Source organism: Carcharodon carcharias, chromosome 10 (genome assembly GCF_017639515.1).
Source record: "Carcharodon carcharias isolate sCarCar2 chromosome 10, sCarCar2.pri, whole genome shotgun sequence".
In the NCBI taxonomy this organism is placed as follows: Eukaryota; Metazoa; Chordata; class Chondrichthyes; order Lamniformes; family Lamnidae; genus Carcharodon; species Carcharodon carcharias.
Genome location: NC_054476.1, coordinates 99,080,755 through 99,107,397, shown reverse-complemented (window position 1 = coordinate 99,107,397; position 26,643 = coordinate 99,080,755). Strand labels below are relative to the sequence as shown.

Genomic DNA, 26,643 nt, shown 5'->3' with positions numbered 1-26,643 from the left:
GGGATGGGGGTGGGATAGAGGGATGGGATGGAGGAGGGACAGGGGGTGGGATGGGGGTGGGATAGGGGGTTGGGATGGGGGTTGGGATAGGGGGTGGGGATAGGGGTGGTGATGGGGGTGGGGATAGGGTGTGGGGATAGGTGTTTGGGATGGGGATGGGGGTAGGGGTTTGGGATGGGGGTGGGGATAGGGGGTTGGGATGGGGGTGGGGATAGGGGATTGGGATGGGGGAGGGGATAGGGGGTGGGGATAGGGGATTGGGATGGGGGTGGGGATAAGGTGTTGGGATAGGGGTTTGGGATGGGGGTGTGGATGGGTTGGGGATAGTGGGAGGAGTTAGGGGTTTGGGGTTTGGTGGGGACAGAGGGTTGGGATGGGGATGGGGGTGGGGATAGGGGGTTGGAATGGGGGTGGGGATAGGGGGTTGGGATGGGGGTTGGAATGGGGGTGGGAACAGGGCTGTGGGGGTAGGAGGTGGGGATAGGGGGTTGGGATGGGGGTGGGGATAGGGGGTGGGGATAGGGGTGGAGATAGGGGGTGGGGATAGGGGGTTGGGATAGGGGGTTGGCATGGGGGGTGGGTATAGGGGATGGGGATAGGGGGTTGGGATAGGGTGTGGGGTTAGGGGGTGGGGATAGGGGGTGGGGGGTTGGGATAGGGGGTTGGGATAGTGGGTTGGGATAGGGTGTTGGGATAGGGGATGGGGATAGGGGGTTGGGATGGGGGTGGGGATAGGTGGTTGGGATAGGGTGTTGGGATAGGGGGTTGGGATGGGGGTGTGGATAGGGGTGGGACAGGGGGTGGGATGGGTGTGGGATAGTGGGTTGGGATGGGGCGTTGGGATAGGGGGTGGGAAGGGGGTGGGATAGGGGGTGGGGATAGGGGGTTGGGATAGGGGGTTGGGATAGGGGGTTGGGATAGGGGGTTGGGATAGGGGGTTGGGGATGGGGGTGGGGATAGGGGGTTGGGATGGGGGTGGGGACAGGGGATTGGGATGGGGGTGGGGATATGGGGTGGGGATATGGGGGTGGGGATAGGGGTTTGGGATGGGGGTGCGGATAGGGGGTTGGGATAGGGGTGGGGATAGGGGTTTGGGATGGGGGTGGGAATGGGGGTGGGGATAAGGGTGGGGATAGTGGGTGGACATATGGGGTTGGGACAGGGGTGGGGATAGGGGGTTGCGATGGGGATAGGAGTGGGGATAGGGGGTTGGGATGGGGGTGGGGATATGGGTTGCGGATAGGGGTGGGGATAGGGGTTTGGGATGGGGGTGGGAATGGGGGTGGAGATAAGGGTGGGGATAGCGGGTGGAGATATGGGGTTGGGACGGGGGTGGGGATAGGGGGTTGGGATGGGGATAGGGGTGGGGATAGGGGGTTGGGATGGGGGTGGGGATAGGGAGTGGGGATAGGGGGTTGGGATGGGGGTGGGGATAGGGAGTGGGGATAGGGGGTGGGGATAGGGGGTTGGGATGGGGGTGTGGATACGGGGTTGGAATTGGGGTGGGATGGGTGTGGCGATAGGGGGTGGGGATGGGGTGGGGTTTGGGGGGTGGGGATAGGGGGTGGGGATAGTGGTGGGGATGGGGTGTTGAGATGGGGGTGGGGATAGGGGGTTGGGATAGGGGGTTGGAATGGGGGTGGGGATAGGGGTTGGGATGGGGGTGAGTTGGGGGGTTGGGATGGGGGGTTGGGAGAGGTGGTGGGGATAGGGGTGGGGATGGGAGTGGGGATAGGGCGTGGGGATAGGGGTTTGGGATGGGGGTGGGGGTAGGGCTTTGGGATGGGGATGGGGATAGGTGGTTGGGATGGGGGTGGGGATAGGGGGTGGGGATAAGAGGTGGGGATAGGGTGTGGTGATAGGGGGTGGCGATGGGGGGGGGATAGGGGTGGGGATGGGGGTTGGGATGGGCGTGAGGATAGGTCGTTGGGATGGGGGTGGGACAGGGGGTTGGGAGGGGTGGGATGGTGGTGTGATGGAGTTGGATGGGGAGGTTGGGATAGGGGGTGGGGATAGGGGGTGCGGATAGGGGGTGCGGATGGGGCGTGGGGATAGGGTTTTGGGATGGGGGTGGTGATAGTGGGTTGGGATAGGGGTGGGGATAGTGGGATGGGATAGGGGTGGGGATAGGGGATTGGGATTGGGGTGGGGATAGGGTTGGGGATAGGGGGTGTGGATGGGCGTGTGGATAGGGGGTTGGGATAGGGGTTGGGATAGGGGTGGGGATAGGGGTTTGGGATGGGGGTGGGAATGGGGGTGGGGATAGGGGTGGGGATAGTGGGTGGAGATAGGGGGTTGGGATGGGATTCGGGATAGGGGGTGGGGATAGGGGGTGGGGATAGGGGGTTGGGATGGGGGTGGGGATACGGTGTTGGGAGAGGGGTGGGGATAGGGGGTTGGGATTGGGGTGGGGATATGGGGTTGTGAGAGGTGTGCGGATAGGGGTTTGGGATGGGGGTGGGGATGGTGGGTGGGGATGGGGGGTGGGGATGGGGGGTGTGGAAGGGGGTTGGGGATAGGGGTTTGGGATGGGGGTGGGGATAGGGGGTTGGGATAGGGGGTTGGGATGGGGGTGGGGATAGGGGTTGGGATGTGGGTGAGTTGGGGGGTTGGGATGGGGGGTTGGGAGAGGTGGTGGGGATAGGGGTGGGGATGGGGTGCGGATAGGGCGTGGGGTTAGGGGTTTGGGATGGGGGTGGGGATAGGGGGTGGGGATAAGAGGTGGGGATAGGGCGTGGTGATAGGGGGTGGGGATAGGGGTGGGGATAGGGGGTTGTGATGGGTGTGGGGATAGGTCGTTGGGATGGGGGTGGGACAGGGGGTTGGGGGGGTGGGATGGGGGTGTGATGGGAGTTGGATGGGGAGGTTGGGATAGGGGGTGGGGATAGGGGGTGAGGATGGGGTGGGAATGGGGGTGGGGATAGGGCGTGGGGATAGGGTTTTGGGATGGGGGTGGAGATAGGGTTTTGGGATGAGGGTGGGGATAGGGGGTTGGGATGGGGGTGGGGTTAGGGGATTGGAATGGAGGTGGGGATACGGGGAGGGGATAGGGGCTGGGGATAGGGGTGGGGATAGGGCGTGGGGATGGGGTTGGGGATAGGGGGTTGGGATGGGGTTGGGGATAGGGGGTTGGGATAGGGGTGCGGATAGGGGTTTGGCATGGGGATGGGGCTGGAGATAGGGTGTCGGGATGGGGATAGGGGGTTGGGATGGGGGTTGGAATGGGGGTGAGGATAGGGGTGTGGGGATAGGGGGTGTGGATTGGGGGTGGGGATAGGGGGTTGGGATTGGGGTGGGGATAGGGGGTGGGGATAGCGGGTTGGTGTAAGGGTGGGGATTGGGGTGGGGATAGGGGGTGGGGATAGGGGGTGGGGATAGGGGGTGGGGATAGTGGTTGGGGATAGTGGGTGGGGATACCGGGTTGGGATAGGGGTGGGGATAGGGGGTGGGGATAGGTGGTGGGGATAGTGGGTGGGGATAGTGGGCGGGGATAACAGGTTGGTGTAGGAGTGGGGATTGGGGTGGGGATAGGGGGTGAGGATAGGGGTGGGGATAGGGGTGGGGATGGGGGTGGGGATAGGGGTTTGGGATAGGGCGTGGGGATGGTGGTGGGTTTGGGGGTGGGGATAGGGTGTTGGGATAGGGGGTGGGGTTAGTGGGTGGGGATAGTGGGTGGGGATAGTGGGTGGGGTTATGGGGTGGAGATAGGGGTGGAGATAGGGGGTGGGGATGGAGGGTGGGGAAGGGGGTTGGGAAGGGTGTGGGGAAGGGGGGTGGGGAAGGGGGGTGGGGAAGGGGGGTGCGGATTTTGGTGGGTATAGGGGGTTGGGATGGGGGTGGGGATAGGGGGTGGAGATAGGGGGTGGAGATAGGGGGTGGAGATAGGGGGTTGGGATAGGGGGTTGGGATAGGGGGTTGGCATGGGGGGTGGGTATAGCGGATGGGGATAGGGGGTGGGGATAGGGGGTGGGGATAGGGGCTGGGGGGTTGGGATAGGGGGTTGGGATAGGGGGTTAGGATAGGGGCTTAGGATAGGGGGTTAGGATAGGGTATGGGGATAGGGGGTTGGGATGGGGGTGGGGATAGGGGTGGGACAGGGGGTGGGATGGGAGTGGGATGGGGGTTGGGATGGGGCGTTGGAATAAGGGGTGGGATGGGGGTGGGATGGGGGTGGGATAGGGGGTGGGGATAGGGGGATGGGATAGGGGGTTGGGATAGGGGGTTGGGATAGGGGGTTGGGATAGGGGGTTGGGATGGGAGTGGGGACAGGGGATTGGGATGGGGGTGGGGATATGGGGTGGGGATAGGGGGTGGGGATAAGGGTTTGGGATGGGGGTGGGGATAGGGGGTTGGGATAGGGGTGGGGATGGGGGTTTGGGATGGTGGTGGGAACGTGGGTGGGGATAAGGGTGGGGATAGTGGGTGGAGATATGGGGTTGGGACGGGAGTGGGGATAGGGAGTGGGGATAGGGAGTGGGGATAGGGAGTGGGGATAGGGGGTTGGGATGGGGGGTTGGGATATGGGGTGGGGATATGGGGTGGGGATAGGGGGTTGGGATAGGGGTGGGGATAGGGGTTTGGGATGGGGGTGGGAATGGGGGTGGGGATAAGGGTGGGGATAGTGGGTGGAGATATGGGGTTGGGCCGGGGGTGGGGATAGGGGGTTGGGATGGGGATAGGGGTGGGGATATGGGGTTGGGATGGGGATGGGGATAGGGAGTAGGGATAGGGAGTGGGGATAGGGGGTTGGGATGGGGCGTTGGAATAGGGGGTGGGATGGGGGTGGGATGGGGGTGGGGATAGGGGGATGGGATAGGGGGTTGGGATAGGGGGTTGGGATAGGGGGTTGGGATAGGGGGTTGGGATGGGAGTGGGGACAGGGGATTGGGATGGGGGAGGGGATATGCGGTGGGGATAGGGGGTGGGGATAAGGGTTTGGGATGGGGGTGGGGATAGGGGGTTGGGATAGGGGTGGAGATGGGGGTTTGGGATGGTGGTGGGAATGTGGGTGGGGATAAGGGTGGGGATAGTGGGTGGAGATATGGGGTTGGGACGGGAGTGGGGATAGGGAGTGGGGATAGGGAGTGGGGATAGGGGGTTGGGTTGGGGGTGGGGATATGGGGTGGGGATATGGGGTGGGGATAGGGGGTTGGGATAGGGGTGGGGATAGGGGTTTGGGATGGGGGTGGGAATGGGGGTCGGGATAAGGGTGGGGATAGTGGGTGGAGATATGGGGTTGGGCCGGGGGTGGGGATAGGGGGTTGGGATGGGGATAGGGGTGGGGATATGGGGTTGGGATGGGGGTGGGGATAGGGAGTAGGGATAGGGAGTGGGGATAGGGGGTTGGGATAGGGGGTTGGGATGGGCGTGGGGATACGGGGTTGGAATGGGGGTGGGATGGGTGTGGCGATAGGGGGTGGGGATGGGGTGGGGATGGAGGGTGGGGATGGGGGTGGGGATAGGGGTGGGGATAGGGGGTTGGGATGGGGGTGGGAATGGGGGTGGTGATAGGGGGTTGGGATGGGGGTGGGGATAGGGGGTTGGCATGGGGCTGGGGTTGGGGGTGGGGATAGGGGGTGGGGATAGGGGGTGGGGATAGGGGGTGGGGATAGTGCGCGGGGATAGCGGGTTGGTATAGGGGTGGGGATAGGGGTGGGGATGGGGTGAAGATAGGGGATGGGGATAGGGAGTGGGGATAGGGGTGGGGATGGTGATGGGGATAGGGGGTTGGGATAGGGGGTTGGGATAGAGGGTGGGGATAATGGGTGGGGACAGGGGGTGGGGATAGTGCGCGGGGATAGCGGGTTGGTATAGGGGTGTGGATAGGGGTGGAGATAGGGGATGGGGATAAGGGGTGGAGATGGCGGGTGGGGATGGAGGGTGGGGAAGGGGGGGTGGGGAAGGGCGGTGCAGATAGGGGTGGGTATAGGTGGTTGGGATGGGGGTGGGGATAGTGGATTGGGATGGAGGTGGGGATAGGGGGTTGGGATAGCGTGTGGGGATAGGGCGTGGGGAAAGGGCGTGGGAATAGGGGGTGTGGATAGGGGATGGGGATAGGGGGTGGGGATAGGGGTTTGGGATGGGGGTGGGGATAGGGGGTTGCGATGGGCGTGTAGAGAGGGCGTTGGGATGGGCGAGGGGATACGGGTTTGGGATGGCGGTGGGACGGGGGTTGGGATGGGGGTGGGATGGGGGATTGGGATGGGGGTGGGGATTGGGCTGGGGATAGGTGGTGTGGATAGGCGGTTGGGATGGGGTGGGGGTAGGGGGTTGGGATGGGGGTGGGGACAGGGGATTGGGATGGGGGTGGGGATATGGGGTGGGGATGGGGGTGGGGATAGGGGTTTGGGATGGGGGTGGGGATAGGGGGTTGGGATAGGGGTGGGGATAGGGGTTTGGGATGGTCGTGGGAATGTGGGTGGGGATAAGGGTGGGGATAGTGGGTGGAGATATGGGGTTGGGACGGGGTTGGGGATAGGGAGTGGGGATAGGGAGTGGGGATAGGGGGTTGGGATGGGGGTGGGGATATGGGGTGGGGATAGGGGGTGGGGATAGGGGGTTGGGATAGGGGTGGGGATAGGGGTTTGGGATGGGGGTGGGAATGGGGGTGGGGATAAGGGTGGGGATAGTGGGTGGAGATATGGGGTTGGGACGGGGGTGGGGATACGGGGTTGGAATGGGGGTGGGATGGGTGTGGCGATAGGGGGTGGGGATGGGGTGGGGATGGAGGGTGGGGATAGGGGGTGGGGATAGGGGTGGGGATAGGGGGTTGGGATGAGGGTGGTAATGGGGGTGGTGATTTGGGGTTGGGATGGGGGTGGGGATAAGGGGTTGGCATGGGGCTGGGGTTGGGGGTGGGGATAGGGGGTGGGGATAGTGCGCCGGGATAGCGGGTTGGTATAGGGGTGGGGATAGGGGTGGGGATGGGGTGAAGATAGGGGATGGGGATAGGGAGTGGGGATAGGGGTGGGGATGGTGATGGGGATAGGGGGTTGGGATAGGGGTTGGCGATGGGGGTAGGGTTGGGGGTGGGGATAGGGGGTTGGGATAGGGGGTTGGGATAGAGGGTGGGGATAGTGGGTGGGGACAGGGGGTGGGGATAGTGCGCGGGGATAGCGGGTTGGTATAGGGGTGGGGATAGGGGTGGAGATAGGGGGTGGGGATAGGGGGTGGGGATGGGGGGTGGGGATGGAGGGTGGGGAAGGGGGGTGGGGAAGGGCGGTGCAGATAGGGGTGGGTATAGGTGGTTGGGATGGGGGTGGGGATAGTGGATTGGGATGGAGGTGGGGATAGGGGGTTGGGATAGGGTTTGGGGATAGGGCGTGGGGATAGGGGGTGGGAATAGGGGGTGTGGATAGGGGATGGGGATAGGGGGTGGGGATAGGGGTTTGGGATGGGGGTGGGGATAGGGGGTTGCGATGGGCGTGTAGACAGGGGGTTGGGATGGGCGAGGGGATAGGGGTTTGGGATGGGTTTGGGACGGGGGTTGGGATGGGGGTGGGATGGGGGATTGGGATGGGGGTGGGGACTGGGCTGGGGATAGGTGGTGTGGATAGGCGGTTGGGATGGGGTTGGGCTAGGGGGTTGGGATGGGGGTGGGGATAGGGGGTTGGGATAGGGGTGGGGATAGGGGGTTGGGACGGGGGTGGTGATAGGGGGTTGGGATAGGGGTGGGGATAGGGGGTTGGGATGGGGGTGGTGATAGTGGGTTGGGATAGAGGTGGGGATAGTGGGTTGGGATAGGGGTGGGGATAGGAAATTAGGATTGGGGTGCGGATAGGGGTGGGGATAGGGGGTGTGGATAGGGGGTTGGGATGGGGGTTGGGATAGGGGTGGGTATAGGGGTTTGGGATGGGGGTGGGAATGGGGGTGGGGATAGGGTTGGGGATAGTGGGTGGAGATAGGGGGTTGGGATGGGTTTGGGGATAGGGTGTGGGGATAAGGGGTGGGGATAGGGGGTTGGGATAGGAGGTTGGGATAGGGGGTGGGGATATGGGGTGGGGATAGGGGGTGGGGATAGGGGGTGGGGATAGGGGTTTGGGACGGAGGTGGGGGTAGGGCTTTGGGATGGGGGTGGGGTTAGGGGATTGGAATGGAGATGGGGATACGGGGTGGGGATAGGGCGTGGGGATGGGGTTGGGGATAGGGGGTTGGGATGGGGGTGTGGATAGGGGGTTGGGATAGGGGTGGGGATAGGGGTTTGGCATGGGAATGGGGGTGGAGATAGGGGGTTGGGATGGGGAATGGGGGTTGGGATGGGGGATGGAATGGGGGTGAGAATAGGGGTGTGGGGATAGCGGGTGGGAATAGGGGGTGCGGATAGGGGGTTGGGATTGGGGTGGGGATAGGGAGTTGGGATAGGGGTGAGGATATTGGTTTGTGAGAGGTGTGCGTATAGGGGGTTGGGATGGGGGTGTGGATAGGGGGTTGGGATGGAGTTGGGTATAGGGGGTTGGAATGGGGGTGGGAATAGGGAGTTGTGATGGGGTGGGTTAGGGGGTTGGGATGGGGGTGGGATAGGGTGTTGGGATAGGGGGTTGGATTGTGGTAGGGATAGGTGTTTGGGATGTGAGTGGGGATAGTGGTTTGGGTTGGGGGTGGGGATAGGGTGTTGGATTGGGGGTGGGGATACGGGGTTGGGATGGGGGTGGGGATAGGGGGTTGGGATGGGTGTGGCGATAGGGGGTGGGGATGGGGTGGGGATAGGGGGTGGGGATAGGGGTGGGGATAGGTGGTTGGGATGGGGGTGGGAATGGGGGTGGTGATAGGGGGTTGGGATGGGGGTGGGGATAGGGGGTTGGGATGGGTGTGGCGATAGGGGGTGGGGATGGGGTGGGGATTGGGGTGGGGATATGGGGTTGGGATGGGGGTGGGGATAGGGAGTAGGGATAGGGAGTGGGGATAGGGGGTTGGGATAGGGGGTTGGGATGGGCGTGGGGATACGGGGTTGGAATGGGGGTGGGATGGGTGTGGCGATAGGGGGTGGGGATGGGGTGGGGATGGAGGGTGGGGATGGGGGTGGGGATAGGGGTGGGGATAGGGGGTTGGGATGGGGGTGGGAATGGGGGTGGTGATAGGGGGTTGGGATGGGGGTGGGGATAGGGGGTTGGCATGGGGCTGGGGTTGGGGGTGGGGATAGGGGGTGGGGATAGGGGGTGGGGATAGGGGGTGGGGATAGTGCGCGGGGATAGCGGGTTGGTATAGGGGTGGGGATAGGGGTGGGGATGGGGTGAAGATAGGGGATGGGGATAGGGAGTGGGGATAGGGGTGGGGATGGTGATGGGGATAGGGGGTTGGGATAGGGGTTGGCGATGGGGGTAGGGTTGGGGGTGGGGATAGGGGGTTGGGATAGGGGGTTGGGATAGAGGGTGGGGATAATGGGTGGGGACAGGGGGTGGGGATAGTGCGCGGGGATAGCGGGTTGGTATAGGGGTGTGGATAGGGGTGGAGATAGGGGATGGGGATAGGGGGTGGAGATGGCGGGTGGGGATGGAGGGTGGGGAAGGGGGGTGGGGAAGGGCGGTGCAGATAGGGGTGGGTATAGGTGGTTGGGATGGGGTTGGGGATAGTGGATTGGGATGGAGGTGGGGATAGGGGGTTGGGATAGCGTGTGGGGATAGGGCGTGGGGAAAGGGCGTGGGAATAGGGGGTGTGGATAGGGGATGGGGATAGGGGGTGGGGATAGGGGTTTGGGATGGGGGTGGGGATAGGGGGTTGCGATGGGCGTGTAGAGAGGGCGTTGGGATGGGCGAGGGGATACGGGTTTGGGATGGGGGTGGGACGGGGGTAGGGTTGGGGGTGGGGATAGGGGGTTGGGATAGGGGGTTGGGATAGAGGGTGGGGATAATGGGTGGGGACAGGGGGTGGGGATAGTGCGCGGGGATAGCGGGTTGGTATAGGGGTGTGGATAGGGGATGGGGATAGGGGGTGGAGATGGCGGGTGGGGATGGAGGGTGGGGAAGGGGGGTGGGGAAGGGCGGTGCAGATAGGGGTGGGTATAGGTGGTTGGGATGGGGGTGGGGATAGTGGATTGGGATGGAGGTGGGGATAGGGGGTTGGGATAGCGTGTGGGGATAGGGCGTGGGGAAAGGGCGTGGGAATAGGGGGTGTGGATAGGGGATGGGGATAGGGGGTGGGGATAGGGGTTTGGGATGGGGGTGGGGATAGGGGGTTGCGATGGGCGTGTAGAGAGGGCGTTGGGATGGGCGAGGGGATACGGGTTTGGGATGGGGGTGGGACGGGGGTTGGGATGGGGGTGGGATGGGGGATTGGGATGGGGGTGGGGATTGGGCTGGGGATAGGTGGTGTGGATAGGCGGTTGGGATGGGGTGGGGGTAGGGGGTTGGGATGGGGGTGGGGACAGGGGATTGGGATGGGGGTGGGGATATGGGGTGGGGATGGGGGTGGGGATAGGGGTTTGGGATGGGGGTGGGGATAGGGGGTTGGGATAGGGGTGGGGATAGGGGTTTGGGATGGTCGTGGGAATGTGGGTGGGGATAAGGGTGGGGATAGTGGGTGGAGATATGGGGTTGGGACGGGGTTGGGGATAGGGAGTGGGGATAGGGAGTGGGGATAGGGGGTTGGGATGGGGGTGGGGATATGGGGTGGGGATAGGGGGTGGGGATAGGGGGTTGGGATAGGGGTGGGGATAGGGGTTTGGGATGGGGGTGGGAATGGGGGTGGGGATAAGGGTGGGGATAGTGGGTGGAGATATGGGGTTGGGACGGGGGTGGGGATACGGGGTTGGAATGGGGGTGGGATGGGTGTGGCGATAGGGGGTGGGGATGGGGTGGGGATGGAGGGTGGGGATAGGGGGTGGGGATAGGGGTGGGGATAGGGTGTTGGGATGAGGGTGGGAATGGGGGTGGTGATTTGGGGTTGGGATGGGGGTGGGGATAAGGGGTTGGCATGGGGCTGGGGTTGGGGGTGGGGATAGGGGGTGGGGATAGTGCGCCGGGATAGCGGGTTGGTATAGGGGTGGGGATAGGGATGGGGATGGGGTGAAGATAGGGGATGGGGATAGGGAGTGGGGATAGGGGTGGGGATGGTGATGGGGATAGGGGGTTGGGATAGGGGTTGGCGATGGGGGTAGGGTTGGGGGTGGGGATAGGGGGTTGGGATAGGGGGTTGGGATAGAGGGTGGGGATAGTGGGTGGGGACAGGGGGTGGGGATAGTGCGCGGGGATAGCGGGTTGGTATAGGGGTGGGGATAGGGGTGGAGATAGGGGGTGGGGATAGGGGGTGGGGATGGGGGGTGGGGATGGAGGGTGGGGAAGGGGGGTGGGGAAGGGCGGTGCAGATAGGGGTGGGTATAGGTGGTTGGGATGGGGGTGGGGATAGTGGATTGGGATGGAGGTGGGGATAGGGGGTTGGGATAGGGTTTGGGGATAGGGCGTGGGGATAGGGGGTGGGAATAGGGGGTGTGGATAGGGGATGGGGATAGGGGGTGGGGATAGGGGTTTGGGATGGGGGTGGGGATAGGGGGTTGCGATGGGCGTGTAGACAGGGGGTTGGGATGGGCGAGGGGATAGGGGTTTGGGATGGGTTTGGGACGGGGGTTGGGATGGGGGTGGGATGGGGGATTGGGATGGGGGTGGGGACTGGGCTGGGGATAGGTGGTGTGGATAGGCGGTTGGGATGGGGTTGGGCTAGGGGGTTGGGATGGGGGTGGGGATAGGGGGTTGGGATAGGGGTGGGGATAGGGGGTTGGGACGGGGGTGGTGATAGGGGGTTGGGATAGGGGTGGGGATAGGGGGTTGGGATGGGGGTGGTGATAGTGGGTTGGGATAGAGGTGGGGATAGTGGGTTGGGATAGGGGTGGGGATAGGAAATTGGGATTGGGGTGCGGATAGGGGTGGGGATAGGGGGTGTGGATAGGGGGTTGGGATGGGGGTTGGGATAGGGGTGGGTATAGGGGTTTGGGATGGGGGTGGGAATGGGGGTGGGGATAGGGTTGGGGATAGTGGGTGGAGATAGGGGGTTGGGATGGGTTTGGGGATAGGGTGTGGGGATAAGGGGTGGGGATAGGGGGTTGGGATAGGGGGTTGGGATAGGGGGTGGGGATATGGGGTGGGGATAGGGGGTGGGGATAGGGGGTGGGGATAGGGGTTTGGGACGGAGGTGGGGGTAGGGCTTTGGGATGGGGGTGGGGTTAGGGGATTGGAATGGAGATGGGGATACGGGGTGGGGATAGGGCGTGGGGATGGGGTTGGGGATAGGGGGTTGGGATGGGGGTGGGGATAGGGGGTTGGGATAGGGGTGGGGATAGGGGTTTGGCATGGGAATGGGGGTGGAGATAGGGGGTTGGGATGGGGAATGGGGGTTGGGATGGGGGATGGAATGGGGGTGAGAATAGGGGTGTGGGGATAGCGGGTGGGAATAGGGGGTGCGGATAGGGGGTTGGGATTGGGGTGGGGATAGGGAGTTGGGATAGGGGTGAGGATATTGGTTTGTGAGAGGTGTGCGTATAGGGGGTTGGGATGGGGGTGGGGATAGGGGTTTGGGATGGGGGTGGGGATAGGGGGTTGCGATGGGCGTGTAGACAGGGGGTTGGGATGGGCGAGGGGATAGGGGTTTGGGATGGGTTTGGGACGGGGGTTGGGATGGGGGTGGGATGGGGGATTGGGATGGGGGTGGGGACTGGGCTGGGGATAGGTGGTGTGGATAGGCGGTTGGGATGGGGTTGGGCTAGGGGGTTGGGATGGGGGTGGGGATAGGGGGTTGGGATAGGGGTGGGGATAGGGGGTTGGGACGGGGGTGGTGATAGGGGGTTGGGATAGGGGTGGGGATAGGGGGTTGGGATGGGGGTGGTGATAGTGGGTTGGGATAGAGGTGGGGATAGTGGGTTGGGATAGGGGTGGGGATAGGAAATTGGGATTGGGGTGCGGATAGGGGTGGGGATAGGGGGTGTGGATAGGGGGTTGGGATGGGGGTTGGGATAGGGGTGGGTATAGGGGTTTGGGATGGGGGTGGGAATGGGGGTGGGGATAGGGTTGGGGATAGTGGGTGGAGATAGGGGGTTGGGATGGGTTTGGGGATAGGGTGTGGGGATAAGGGGTGGGGATAGGGGGTTGGGATAGGGGGTTGGGATAGGGGGTGGGGATATGGGGTGGGGATAGGGGGTGGGGATAGGGGGTGGGGATAGGGGTTTGGGACGGAGGTGGGGGTAGGGCTTTGGGATGGGGGTGGGGTTAGGGGATTGGAATGGAGATGGGGATACGGGGTGGGGATAGGGCGTGGGGATGGGGTTGGGGATAGGGGGTTGGGATGGGGGTGGGGATAGGGGGTTGGGATAGGGGTGGGGATAGGGGTTTGGCATGGGAATGGGGGTGGAGATAGGGGGTTGGGATGGGGAATGGGGGTTGGGATGGGGGATGGAATGGGGGTGAGAATAGGGGTGTGGGGATAGCGGGTGGGAATAGGGGGTGCGGATAGGGGGTTGGGATTGGGGTGGGGATAGGGAGTTGGGATAGGGGTGAGGATATTGGTTTGTGAGAGGTGTGCGTATAGGGGGTTGGGATGGGGGTGTGGATAGGGGGTTGGGATGGAGTTGGGTATAGGGTGTTTGGAATGGGGGTGGGAATAGGGAGTTGTGATGGGGTGGGTTAGGGGGTTGGGATGGGGGTGGGATAGGGTGTTGGGATAGGGGGTTGGATTGTGGTAGGGATAGGTGTTTGGGATGTGAGTGGGGATAGTGGTTTGGGTTGGGGGTGGGGATAGGGTGTTGGATTGGGGGTGGGGATACGGGGTTGGGATGGGGGTGGGGATAGGGGGTTGGGATGGGTGTGGCGATAGGGGGTGGGGATGGGGTGGGGATAGGGGGTGGGGATAGGGGTGGGGATAGGTGGTTGGGATGGGGGTGGGAATGGGGGTGGTGATAGGGGGTTGGGATGGGGGTGGGGATAGGGGGTTGGGATGGGTGTGGCGATAGGGGGTGGGGATGGGGTGGGGATTGGGGTGGGGATATGGGGTTGGGATGGGGGTGGGGATAGGGAGTAGGGATAGGGAGTGGGGATAGGGGGTTGGGATAGGGGGTTGGGATGGGCGTGGGGATACGGGGTTGGAATGGGGGTGGGATGGGTGTGGCGATAGGGGGTGGGGATGGGGTGGGGATGGAGGGTGGGGATGGGGGTGGGGATAGGGGTGGGGATAGGGGGTTGGGATGGGGGTGGGAATGGGGGTGGTGATAGGGGGTTGGGATGGGGGTGGGGATAGGGGGTTGGCATGGGGCTGGGGTTGGGGGTGGGGATAGGGGGTGGGGATAGGGGGTGGGGATAGGGGGTGGGGATAGTGCGCGGGGATAGCGGGTTGGTATAGGGGTGGGGATAGGGGTGGGGATGGGGTGAAGATAGGGGATGGGGATAGGGAGTGGGGATAGGGGTGGGGATGGTGATGGGGATAGGGGGTTGGGATAGGGGTTGGCGATGGGGGTAGGGTTGGGGGTGGGGATAGGGGGTTGGGATAGGGGGTTGGGATAGAGGGTGGGGATAATGGGTGGGGACAGGGGGTGGGGATAGTGCGCGGGGATAGCGGGTTGGTATAGGGGTGTGGATAGGGGTGGAGATAGGGGATGGGGATAGGGGGTGGAGATGGCGGGTGGGGATGGAGGGTGGGGAAGGGGGGTGGGGAAGGGCGGTGCAGATAGGGGTGGGTATAGGTGGTTGGGATGGGGTTGGGGATAGTGGATTGGGATGGAGGTGGGGATAGGGGGTTGGGATAGCGTGTGGGGATAGGGCGTGGGGAAAGGGCGTGGGAATAGGGGGTGTGGATAGGGGATGGGGATAGGGGGTGGGGATAGGGGTTTGGGATGGGGGTGGGGATAGGGGGTTGCGATGGGCGTGTAGAGAGGGCGTTGGGATGGGCGAGGGGATACGGGTTTGGGATGGGGGTGGGACGGGGGTTGGGATGGGGGTGGGATGGGGGATTGGGATGGGGGTGGGGATTGGGCTGGGGATAGGTGGTGTGGATAGGCGGTTGGGATGGGGTGGGGGTAGGGGGTTGGGATGGGGGTGGGGACAGGGGATTGGGATGGGGGTGGGGATATGGGGTGGGGATGGGGGTGGGGATAGGGGTTTGGGATGGGGGTGGGGATAGGGGGTTGGGATAGGGGTGGGGATAGGGGTTTGGGATGGTCGTGGGAATGTGGGTGGGGATAAGGGTGGGGATAGTGGGTGGAGATATGGGGTTGGGACGGGGTTGGGGATAGGGAGTGGGGATAGGGAGTGGGGATAGGGGGTTGGGATGGGGGTGGGGATATGGGGTGGGGATAGGGGGTGGGGATAGGGGGTTGGGATAGGGGTGGGGATAGGGGTTTGGGATGGGGGTGGGAATGGGGGTGGGGATAAGGGTGGGGATAGTGGGTGGAGATATGGGGTTGGGACGGGGGTGGGGATACGGGGTTGGAATGGGGGTGGGATGGGTGTGGCGATAGGGGGTGGGGATGGGGTGGGGATGGAGGGTGGGGATAGGGGGTGGGGATAGGGGTGGGGATAGGGGGTTGGGATGAGGGTGGGAATGGGGGTGGTGATTTGGGGTTGGGATGGGGGTGGGGATAAGGGGTTGGCATGGGGCTGGGGTTGGGGGTGGGGATAGGGGGTGGGGATAGTGCGCCGGGATAGCGGGTTGGTATAGGGGTGGGGATAGGGGTGGGGATGGGGTGAAGATAGGGGATGGGGATAGGGAGTGGGGATAGGGGTGGGGATGGTGATGGGGATAGGGGGTTGGGATAGGGGTTGGCGATGGGGGTAGGGTTGGGGGTGGGGATAGGGGGTTGGGATAGGGGGTTGGGATAGAGGGTGGGGATAGTGGGTGGGGACAGGGGGTGGGGATAGTGCGCGGGGATAGCGGGTTGGTATAGGGGTGGGGATAGGGGTGGAGATAGGGGGTGGGGATAGGGGGTGGGGATGGGGGGTGGGGATGGAGGGTGGGGAAGGGGGGTGGGGAAGGGCGGTGCAGATAGGGGTGGGTATAGGTGGTTGGGATGGGGGTGGGGATAGTGGATTGGGATGGAGGTGGGGATAGGGGGTTGGGATAGGGTTTGGGGATAGGGCGTGGGGATAGGGGGTGGGAATAGGGGGTGTGGATAGGGGATGGGGATAGGGGGTGGGGATAGGGGTTTGGGATGGGGGTGGGGATAGGGGGTTGCGATGGGCGTGTAGACAGGGGGTTGGGATGGGCGAGGGGATAGGGGTTTGGGATGGGTTTGGGACGGGGGTTGGGATGGGGGTGGGATGGGGGATTGGGATGGGGGTGGGGACTGGGCTGGGGATAGGTGGTGTGGATAGGCGGTTGGGATGGGGTTGGGCTAGGGGGTTGGGATGGGGGTGGGGATAGGGGGTTGGGATAGGGGTGGGGATAGGGGGTTGGGATGGGGGTGGTGATAGGGGGTTGGGATAGGGGTGGGGATAGGGGGTTGGGATGGGGATGGTGATAGTGGGTTGGGATAGGGGTGGGGATAGTGGGTTGGGATAGGGGTGGGGATAGGAAATTGGGATTGGGGTGCGGATAGGGGTGGGGATAGGGGGTGTGGATAGGGGGTTGGGATGGGGGTTGGGATAGGGGTGGGTATAGGGGTTTGGGATGGGGGTGGGAATGGGGGTGGGGATAGGGTTGGGGATAGTGGGTGGAGATAGGGGGTTGGGATGGGTTTGGGGATAGGGTGTGGGGATAAGGGGTGGGGATAGGGGGTTGGGATAGGGGGTTGGGATAGGGGGTGGGGATATGGGGTGGGGATAGGGGGTGGGGATAGGGGGTGGGGATAGGGGTTTGGGATGGGGGTGGGTATAGGGGGTTGGGATAGGGGTGGGGATAGGGGTTTGGGATGGGGTGGGAATGGGGGTGGGGATAGGGGGTTGGGACGGGGGTGGGGATAGGGGGTTGGGATGGGGATAGGGGTGGGGATAGGGGTTTGGGATGGGGGTGGGGATAGGGAGTAGGGATAGGGAGTGGGGATAGGGGGTTGGGATGGGGGTGGGGATAGGGAGTGGGGATAGGGAGTGGGGACAGGGGGTGGGGACAGGGGGTTGGGATGGGGGTGGGGATACGGGGTTGGAATGGGGGTGGGATGGGTGTGGCGATAGGGGGTGGGGATGGGGTGGGGATGGAGGGTGGGGATAGGGGGTGGGGATAGGGGTTGGGATAGGGGGTTGGGATGGGGGTGGGAATGGGGGTGGTGATGGGGGGTTGGGATGGGGGTGGGGATAGGGGGTTGGGATGGGGCTGGGGTTGGGGGTGGGGATAGGGGGTGGGGATAGTGCGCGGGGATAGCGGGTTGGTATAGGGGTGGGCATAGGGGTGGGCATAGGGGTGGAGATAGGGGATGGGGATACGGGGCTGGGATAGGGGTGGGGATGGTGATGGGGATAGGGGTTTGGGATAGGAGTTGGGGATGGGGGTGGGGTTGGGGGTGGGGATAGGGGGTTGGGATAGAGGGTGGGGATAGTGGGTGGGGACAGGGGGTGGGGATAGTGCGTGGGGATAGCGGGTTGGTATAGGGGTGGGGATAGGGGTGGGGATAGGGGTGGAGATAGGGGATGGGGATAGGGGGTGGGGATGGAGGGTGGGGATGGAGGGTGGGGAAGGGGTGTGGGGAAGGGTGGTGCAGATAGGGGTGGGTATAGGTGGTTGGGATGGGGGTGGGGATAGTGGATTGGGATGGAGGTGGTGATAGTGGGTTGGGATAGGGGTGGGGATAGGGGATTGTGATTGGGGTGTGGATAGGGGTGGGGATAGGGGGTGTGAATGGGGGTGTGGATAGGGGGTTGGGATTGGGGTGGGGATAGGGGTGGGGATAGGGGTTTGGGATGGGGGTGGGAATGGGGGTGGGGATAGTGGGTGGAGATAGGGGGTTGGGATGGGGTTGGGGATAGGGGTTGGGGATAGGGGGTGGGGATACGGTGTTGGGAGAGGGGTGGGGATAGGGGGTGGGGATAGGGGGTGGGATTGGGGTGGGGATGGGGTGGGGATATGGGGTTGTGACAGGAGTGGGGATAGGGGTTTGGGATGGGGGTGGGGATGGTGGGTGGGGATGGGGGTGGGGATGGGGGGTGTGGAAGGGGGTTGGGGATAGGGGGTTGGGATGGGGGTGCGGATAGGGGATTGGGATGGGGGTGGGGATAGGGGTTGGGATGGGGGTGAGTTGGGGGATTGTGATGTGGGGTTGGGAGAGGTGGTGGGGATAGGGGGTGGGGATAGGGCATGGGGATAGGGGGTGGAGATAGGGGATGGGGATAGGGGGTGTGGATGGGGGGTGGGGATGGAGCGTGGGGAAGGTGGGGATAGGGAGTGGGGATAGGGAGTGGGGATAGGGAGTGGGGACAGGGGGTGGGGACAGGGGGTTGGGATGGGGGTGGGGATACGGGGTTGGAATGGGGGTGGGATGGGTGTGGCGATAGAGGGTGGGGATGGGGTGGGGATGGAGGGTGGGGATAGGGGGTGGGGATAGGGGTGGGGATAGGGGGTTGGGATGGGGGTGGGAATGGGGGTGGTGATAGGGGGTTGGGATGGGGGTGGGGATAGGGGTTGGGATGGGGGTGAGTTGGGGGGTTGGGATGTGGGGTTGGGAGAGGTGGTGGGGATAGGGGGTGGGGATAGGGCATGGGGATAGGGGTTTGGGACGGAGGTGGGGGTAGGGCTTTGGGATGGGGGTGGGGTTAGGGGATTGGAATGGAGATGGGGATACGGGTGGGGATAGGGCGTGGGGATGGGGTTGGGGATAGGGGGTTGGGATGGGGGTGGGGATAGGGGGTTGGGATAGGGGTGGGGATAGGGGTTTGGCATGGGAATGGGGGTGGAGATAGGGGGTTGGGATGGGGAATGGGGGTTGGGATGGGGGATGGAATGGGGGTGAGAATAGGGGTGTGGGGATAGCGGGTGGGAATAGGGGGTGCGGATAGGGGGTTGGGATTGGGGTGGGGATAGGGAGTTGGGATAGGGGTGAGGATATTGGTTTGTGAGAGGTGTGCGTATAGGGGGTTGGGATGGGGGTGTGGATAGGGGGTTGGGATGGAGTTGGGTATAGGGGGTTGGAATGGGGGTGGGAATAGGGAGTTGTGATGGGGTGGGTTATGGGGTTGGGATGGGGGTGGGATAGGGTGTTGGGATAGGGGGTTGGATTGTGGTAGGGATAGGTGTTTGGGATGTGAGTGGGGATAGTGGTTTGGGTTGGGGGTGGGGATAGGGTGTTGGATTGGGGGTGGGGATACGGGGTTGGGATGGGGGTGGGGATAGGGGGTTGGGATGGGTGTGGCGATAGGGGGTGGGGATGGGGTGGGGATAGGGGGTGGGGATAGGGGTGGGGATAGGTGGTTGGGATGGGGGTGGGAATGGGGGTGGTGATAGGGGGTTGGGATGGGGGTGGGGATAGGGGGTTGGGATGGGTGTGGCGATAGGGGGTGGGGATGGGGTGGGGATTGGGGTGGGGATAGTGGGTGGGGATAGCGGGTTGGGATAGGGGTGGGGATTGGGGTGGGGATAGGGGGTGGGGATAGTGGGTGGGGATAGCGGGTTGGGATAGGGGTGGGGATATGTGGTGGGGATAGTGGGTAGGGATAGTGGGCGGGGATAGCAGGTTGGTGTAGGGGTGGGGATTGGGGTGGGGATAGGGGGTGGGGATAGGGGTGGAGATAGGGGTGGGGATGGGGGTGGGGATAGGGGGTTGGGATAGGGCGTGGGGATGGGGGTGGGGTTGGGGGTGGGGATAGGGGGTTGGGATAGGGGGTGGGGATAATGGGTGGGGATAGTGGGTGAGGTTAGGGGGTGGAGGTAGGGGGTGGAGATAGGGGGTGGAGATGGAGGGTGGGGAAGTGGGTGGGGAAGGGGGTGGGGAAGGGGGTGGGGAAGGGGAGTGGGGAAGGGTGGTGCGCAAAGTGGTGGGTATAGGGGGTTGGGATGGGGGTGGGGATAGGGGGTTGGGATGGGGGTGGGGATATGGGATTGGGATGGAGGTGGGGATAGGGTGTTGGGGTAGGGGGTGGGGATAGGGGTGGGGATAGGGGTGGAGATAGGGGATGGGGATAGGGGATGGGGATGGGGGGTGGGGATGGAGGGTGGGGAAGGGGGTGGGGATAGGGAGTAGGGATAGGGGGTGGGGATAGGGGGTTGGGTTGGGGTAGGGATAGGGAGTGGGGATAGGGATTGGGGACAGGGGGTGGGGACAAGGGGTTGGGATGGGGTGGGGATACGGGGTTGGAATGGGGGTGGGATGGGTGTGGCGATAGGGGGTGGGGATGGGGTGGGGATGGAGGGTGGGGATAGGGGGTGGGGATAGGGGTGGGGATAGGGGGTTGGGATGGGGGTGGGAATGGGGGTGGTGATAGGGGGTTGGGATGGGGTTGGGGATAGGGGGTTGGGATGGGGCTGGAGTTGGGGGTGGGGATAGGGGTTGGGGATAGGGGGTGGGGATAGTGCGTGGGGATAGCGGGTTGGTATAGGGGTGGGCATAGGGGTGGGCATAGGGGTGGAGATAGGGGATGGGGATACGGGGTTGGGATAGGGGTGGGGATGGTGATGGGGATAGGGGTTTGGGATAGGAGTTGGGGATGGGGGTGGGGTTGGGGGTGGGGATAGGGGGTTGGGATAGGGGGTGGGGATAGTGGGTGGGGACAGGGGGTGGGGATAGTGCGCGGGGATAGCGGGTTGGTATAGGGGTGGGGATAGGGGTGGAGATAGGGGATGGGGATAGGGGGTGGGGATGGGGGGTGGGGATGGAGGGTGGGGAAGGGGGGTGGGGAAGGGTGGTGCAGATAGGGGTGGGTATAGGTGGTTGGGATAGGGGTGGGGATAGGGGATTGTGATTGGGGTGCGGATAGGGGTGGGGATAGGGGGTGTGAATGGGGGTGTGGATAGGGGGTTGGGATGGGGGTGGGGATAGGGGTGGGGATAGGGGTTTGGGATGGGGGTGGGAATGGGGGTGGGGATAGTGGGTGGAGATAGGGGGTTGGGATGGGGTTGGGGATAGGGGGTGGGGATAGGGGGTGGGGAAAGGGGGTTGGGATAGGGGGTGGGGATATGGTGTTGGGGGAGGGGTGGGGATAGGGGGTGGGGATAGGGGGTGGGATTGGGGTGGGGATGTGGTGGGGATATGGGGTTGTGAGAGGAGTGGGGATAGGGGTTTGGGATGGGGGTGGGGATGGTGGGTGCGGATGGGGGTGGGGATGGGGGGTGTGGAAGGGGGTTAGGGATAGGGGGTTGGGTTGGGGGTGGGGATAGGAGTTGGGATGGGGGTGAGTTGGGGGTTTGGGATGTGGGGTTGGGAGAGGTGGTGGGGACAGGGGGTGGGGATAGGGCATGGGGATAGGGGTTTGGGATGGAGGTGGGGGTAGGGCTTTGGGATTGGGTTGGGGTTAGGGGATTGGAATGGAGATGGGGATACGGGGTGGGGATAGGGTGTGGGGATGGGGTTGGGGATAGGGGGTTGGGATGGGGGTGGGGATAGGGGGTTGGGATAGGGGTGGGGATAGGGGTTTGGCATGACAATGGGGGTGGAGATAGGGGGTTGGGATGGGGATAGGGGGTTGGGATGGGGGTTGGAATGGGGGTGAGAATAGGGGTGAGAATAGGGGTGTGGGGATAGCGGGTGGGAATAGGGGGTGCAGATAGGGGGTTGGGATTGGGGTGGGGATAGGGAGTTGGGATAGGGGTGGGGATATTGGTTTGTGAGAGGTGTGGGTATAGGGGGTTGGGATGGGGGTGTGGATAGGGGGTTGGGATGGAGTTGGGTATAGGGGGTTGGAATGGGGGTGGGAATAGGGAGTTGTGATGGGGTGGGTTAGGGGGTTGGGATGGGGGTGGGATAGGGTGTTGGGATAGGGGGTTGGGATGGTGGTAGGGATAGGTGTTTGGGATGTGAGTGGGGATAGTGGTTGGGGTTGGGGGTGGGGATAGGGTGTTGGATTGGTGGTGGGGATACGGGGTTGGGATGGGGGTGGGGATAGGGGGTTGGGATGGGTGTGGCGATAGGGGGTGGGGATGGGGTGGGGATACGGGGTGGGGATAGGGGTGGGGATAGGTGGTTGGGATGGGGTTGGGAATGGGGGTGGTGATAGGGGGTTGGGATGGGCGTGGGGATAGGGTTTTGGGATGGAGATGGGGGTAGGGCTTTGGGATGGGGGTGGGGTTAGGGGATTGGAATGGAGATGGGGATACGGGGTGGGGATAGGGCGTGGGGATGGGGTTGGGGATAGGGGGTTGGGATGGGGGTGGGGATAAGGGGTTGGGATAGGGGTGGGGATAGGGGTTTGGCATGACAATGGGGGTGGAGATAGGGGGTTGGGATGGGGATAGGGGGTTGGGATGGGGGATGGAATGGGGGTGAGAATAGGGGTGTGGGGATAGCGGGTGGGAATAGGGGGTGCAGATAGGGGGTTGGGATTTGGGTGGGGATAGGGAGTTGGGATAGGGGTGGGGATATTGGATTGTGAGAGGTGTGGGTATAGGGGGTTGGGATGGGGGTGTGGATAGGGGGTTGGGATGGAGTTGGGTATAGGGGGTTGGAATGGGGGTGGGAATAGGGAGTTGTGATGGGGTGGGTTAGGGGGTTGGGATGGGGGTGGGATAGGGTGTTGGGATAGGGGGTTGGGATGGTGGTAGGGATAGGTGTTTGGGATGTGAGTGGGGATAGTGGTTTGGGTTGGGGGTGGGGATAGGGTGTTGGATTGGGGGTGGGGATACGGGGTTGGGATGGGGGTGGGGATAGGGGGTTGGGATGGGTGTGGCGATAGGGGGTGGGGATGGGTGGGGATAGGGGGTGGGGATAGGGGTGGGGATAGGTGGTTGGGATGGGGGTGGGAATGGGGGTGGTGATAGGGGGTTGGGATGGGGGTGGGGATAGGGGGTTGGGATGGGTGTGGCGATGGGGGTGGGGATGGGGTGGGGATTGGGGTGGGGATAGGGGGTGCGGATAGGGGTCGTGATAGTGGGTGGGGATAGTGGGTGGGGATAGCAGGTTGGGATAGGGGTGGGGATTGGGGTGGGGATTGGGGTGGGGATAGTGGGTGGGGATAGTGGGTGGGGATAGCGGGTTGGGATAGGGGTGGAGATATGTGGTGGGGATAGTGGGTGGGGATAGTGGGTGGGGATAGGGGTGGGGATATGTGGTGGGGATAGTGGGTGGGGATAGTGGGCGGGGATAGCAGGTTGGTGTAGGGGTGGGGATTGGGTTGGGGATAGGGGGTGGGGATAGGGGTGGGGATAGTGGTGGGGATAGGGGGTTGGGATAGGGGGTTGGGATAGGGCTTGGGGATGGGGGTGGGGTTGGGGGTGGGGTTAGGGGGTTGGGATAGGGGGTGGGGATAATGGGTGGGGATAGTGGGTGGGGTTAGGGGGTGGAGATAGGGGGTGGAGATGGAGGGTGGGGAAGTGGGTGGGGAAGGGGATGGGGAAGGGGGTGGGGAAGGGGGGTGGGGAAGGGGAGTGGGGAAGTTGAGTGGGGAAGGGTGGTGCGCATAGGGGTGTGTATAGGGGGTTGGGATGGGGATGGGGATAGGGGGTTGGGATGGGGGTGGGGATATGGGATTGGGATGGAGGTGGGGATAGGGTGTTGGGATAGGGGGTGGGGATAGGGGTGGGGATAGGGGGTGGGGATATGGGGTGGGGATATGGGGGCGGGATAGGGGTGGCAATAGGGGGTTGGGATTGGGGTGGGAATATGGGCTTGTGAGAGGTGTGGGGATAGGGGGTTGGAATGGGGGTGGGGATGGGGGGTGGGGATGGGGGGTGTGGAAGGGGGTTGGGGATAGGGGGTTGGGATGGGGGTGCGGATAGGAGGTTGGGATGGGGTTGGGGATAGGGGATTGGAATGGGGGTGGGGATAGGGGGGTGGGATGGGGGTGGGGATAGGGGGTTGGGATGGGGGTGGGACAGGGGGTTGGGATAGGGGGTGGGGATGGGGGGGGATAGGGGGTTGGGAGGGGGTGGGGATAGGGGATTGGAATGGGGGTGGGGATAGGGGGTTGGGATGGGCGTGGGGATAGGGTTTTGGGATGGGGGTGGGGATGGGGGTGGGGATGGGGGTGAGGATAGGGCGTGGGGATAGGGGTTTGGGATGGGGGTGGTGTAGGGCTTTGGGATGGAGGTGGGGATAAGGGATGGGGATAGGGAATGGGGATAGGGCTTGGGGATAGGGTGTGGGGATAGTGGGTGGGGATAGGGGTTTGGAATGGGGGGGATAGTGGGTTGGGAGGGGGTGGGGATAGGGGATTGGAATGGGGGTGGGGATAGGGGGTTGGGATGGGCGTGGAAATAGGGTGTTGGGATGGGGGTGGGATGGGGGTGGGATGGGGGTTTGGGATAGGGGGTGGGGATAGGGGGTGGGGATAGGGGGTTGGGATGGGGGTGATGATAGGGGATGGGAATGGAGGTGGGGATAGGGGCTGGGGATAGGGGGTGTGGATAGGGGGTTGGGATGGGAGTGGGGATAGAGGGTTGGGATTGGGATAGGGGGTTGGGATAGGGGTGGGGATAGGGGTTTGAGATGGGGAAGGGGATGGAGATAGGGAGTTCGGATGGGGTGGGGATAGGGGGTTGGGATTGGGGTGGGGCTAGGGAGTTGGGATAGGGGTGCGGATAGGGGTTTGGGATGGGGATGGGGGTTGGGGTTTGGGATGGGGGTGCGGATAGGGGGTTGGGGATAGGTGATTGGGTTGGGGGTGGGGATAGAGGGTGGGGTTAGGGGATTGGGGTGGGGGTGGGGATAGGGGGTGGGGATAGGGGGTTGGGATGGGAGTGGGGTAGGGTGTTGGGGTGGGGGTGGGGATAAGGGTTTGGGATGGGGGTGGGGATGGGTTGGGGATAGTGGGAGGAGTTAGGGGTTTGGGATGATGGTGGGGATAGGGGGTTGGGATGGGGATGGGGGTGGGGATAGGGGGTTGGAATGGGGGTGGGGATAGGGGGTTGGGATGGGGGTTGGAATGGGGTGGGAATAGGGCTGTGGGGAGAGGAGGTGGGGATAGGGGGTTGGGATGGGGGTGGGGATAGGGGGTGGGGATAGGGGGTGGGGATAGGGTGTGGGGATAGGGGGTTGGGATAGGGGGTTGGGATAGGGGATGGGGATAGGGGGTTGGGATAGGGGGTGGGGATAGGGGGTGGGGATAGGGGGTTGGGATAGGGGGTGGGGATAGGGGGTTAGGATAGGGGATGGGGATAGGGGGTTGGGATGGGGGTGGGGATAGGGGGTTGGGATAGGGGGTGGGGATAGGGGGTGGGGATAGGGGGTGGGGATGGGGGTGGGGATAGGGGGTTGGGATGGGGGTGGGGATAGGTGGTTGGGATGGGGCTGGGGTTGGGGGTAGGGATAGGGGGTGGGGATAGTGTTTGGGGATAGCGGGTTGGGATAGGGGTGGGGATAGGGGGTGGGGATAGTGCGCGGGGATAGCGGGTTGGTATAGGGGTGGGGATAGGGGGTGGGGATAGTGCGCGGGGATAGCGGGGGTGGTGGTATAGGGGTGGGGAAGGGGTGGGGATAGGGGTGGGGATGGTGATGGGGTTAGGGGTGGGGATAGGGGTTGGGGGGGGTGTTGGGGTGGGGATAGAGGGTTGGGATGGGGTTGGGATAGGGATGGGGATAGGGGTTTGGGGTTGGGGATGGGGTTGGGATAGATGGGTGTGGGGGTGGGGATAGGCGTGGGGATAGGGGTGGGGATAGCGGGTGGGATAGGGGGTGGGGATAGGGTGAGGATAAGGGTGGGGATAGGGGTGGGGATAGGGGTGGGGATGGTGATGGGGATAGGGGGTTGGGATAGGGGTTGGGGATGGGGGTGGGGATGGGGGTGGGGATAGAGGGTTGGGATGGGGGTTGGGATAGGGATGGGGATAGGGGTTTTGGATGGGGTTGGGAATGGGTGTGGGGATAGGCGTGGGGATAGGGGGTTGCAATGGGGGTGAGGATAAGGGTGTGGGGATAGAGGGTGGGGATATGGGGTAGGGATTGGGGGTGGGGATAGGGTGTTGGGATAGGGGTGTGGATAGGGGGCTGGGAGAGGTGTGGGGATAGGTGTTTGGGATGGGGGTGGGGATGGTGGGTGGGGATGGGGGGTGGGGAAGGGTGGTGGGGATAGGAGGTTGGGATGGGGATGGGGATAGGAGGTTGGGATGGGGATGGGGATGGGGATAGGGGGTTGGGATGGGGGTTGGAATGGGGGTGGGAATAGGGGTGTGGGGATAGGGTGTTGGGATGGGGATGGGGATGGGGATAGGGGGTTGGGATGGGGGTGGGGATAGTGGGTGGTGATGGGCGTGGGTTTAGGGGGTGGGGATAGGGGGTGGGGATGGGAGTGGGGGGATAGTGTGTGGGGATGGGACTGGAGGGTGGGGGGTGGGGATTTGGAATGGGGGTGGGGGTCAGGGGTGGGGATTTGGGATGGGGTTGGGGGGTGGGGTGTGATTCTCAATACCTCGCACAAAGACCTCGGTGATACTCTTCTCCTCTCCGAGTACACACTGATAGGCTGCATCATCAGCCAATGAGCAGTGGTTAATGGTCAGAATGTGTTTATTCCCAATATTTTCAAAGATGAACCTAGCAAAAGAAACTAGATTGGTCAAAAATATCGTCTGTCCCCCCGACCCCCTCCCAACATCCCCCCCACACCCCATGCTAACACCCCGACCCCCCTGCCCCCCACCCCACACCCCAACTCCCACCCCACA

At 63.6% G+C, this 26,643-nt stretch overlaps 1 protein-coding gene across 3 annotated transcripts in view; it reads right to left on the bottom strand.

Annotated features, from left to right (window-relative positions):
• The window catches only part of mybpc3 (myosin binding protein C3), a 1,308,988-nt gene that overhangs the window by 950,193 nt on the left and 332,152 nt on the right, over positions 1 to 26,643 (bottom strand). For all 3 annotated transcript variants that reach the window (XM_041197987.1, XM_041197986.1, XM_041197988.1), the window contains one exon: positions 26,388 to 26,512. In XM_041197987.1, the coding sequence (XP_041053921.1) occupies positions 26,388 to 26,512 (125 nt within the window). The remainder of the gene's footprint in view (positions 1 to 26,387; positions 26,513 to 26,643) is intronic.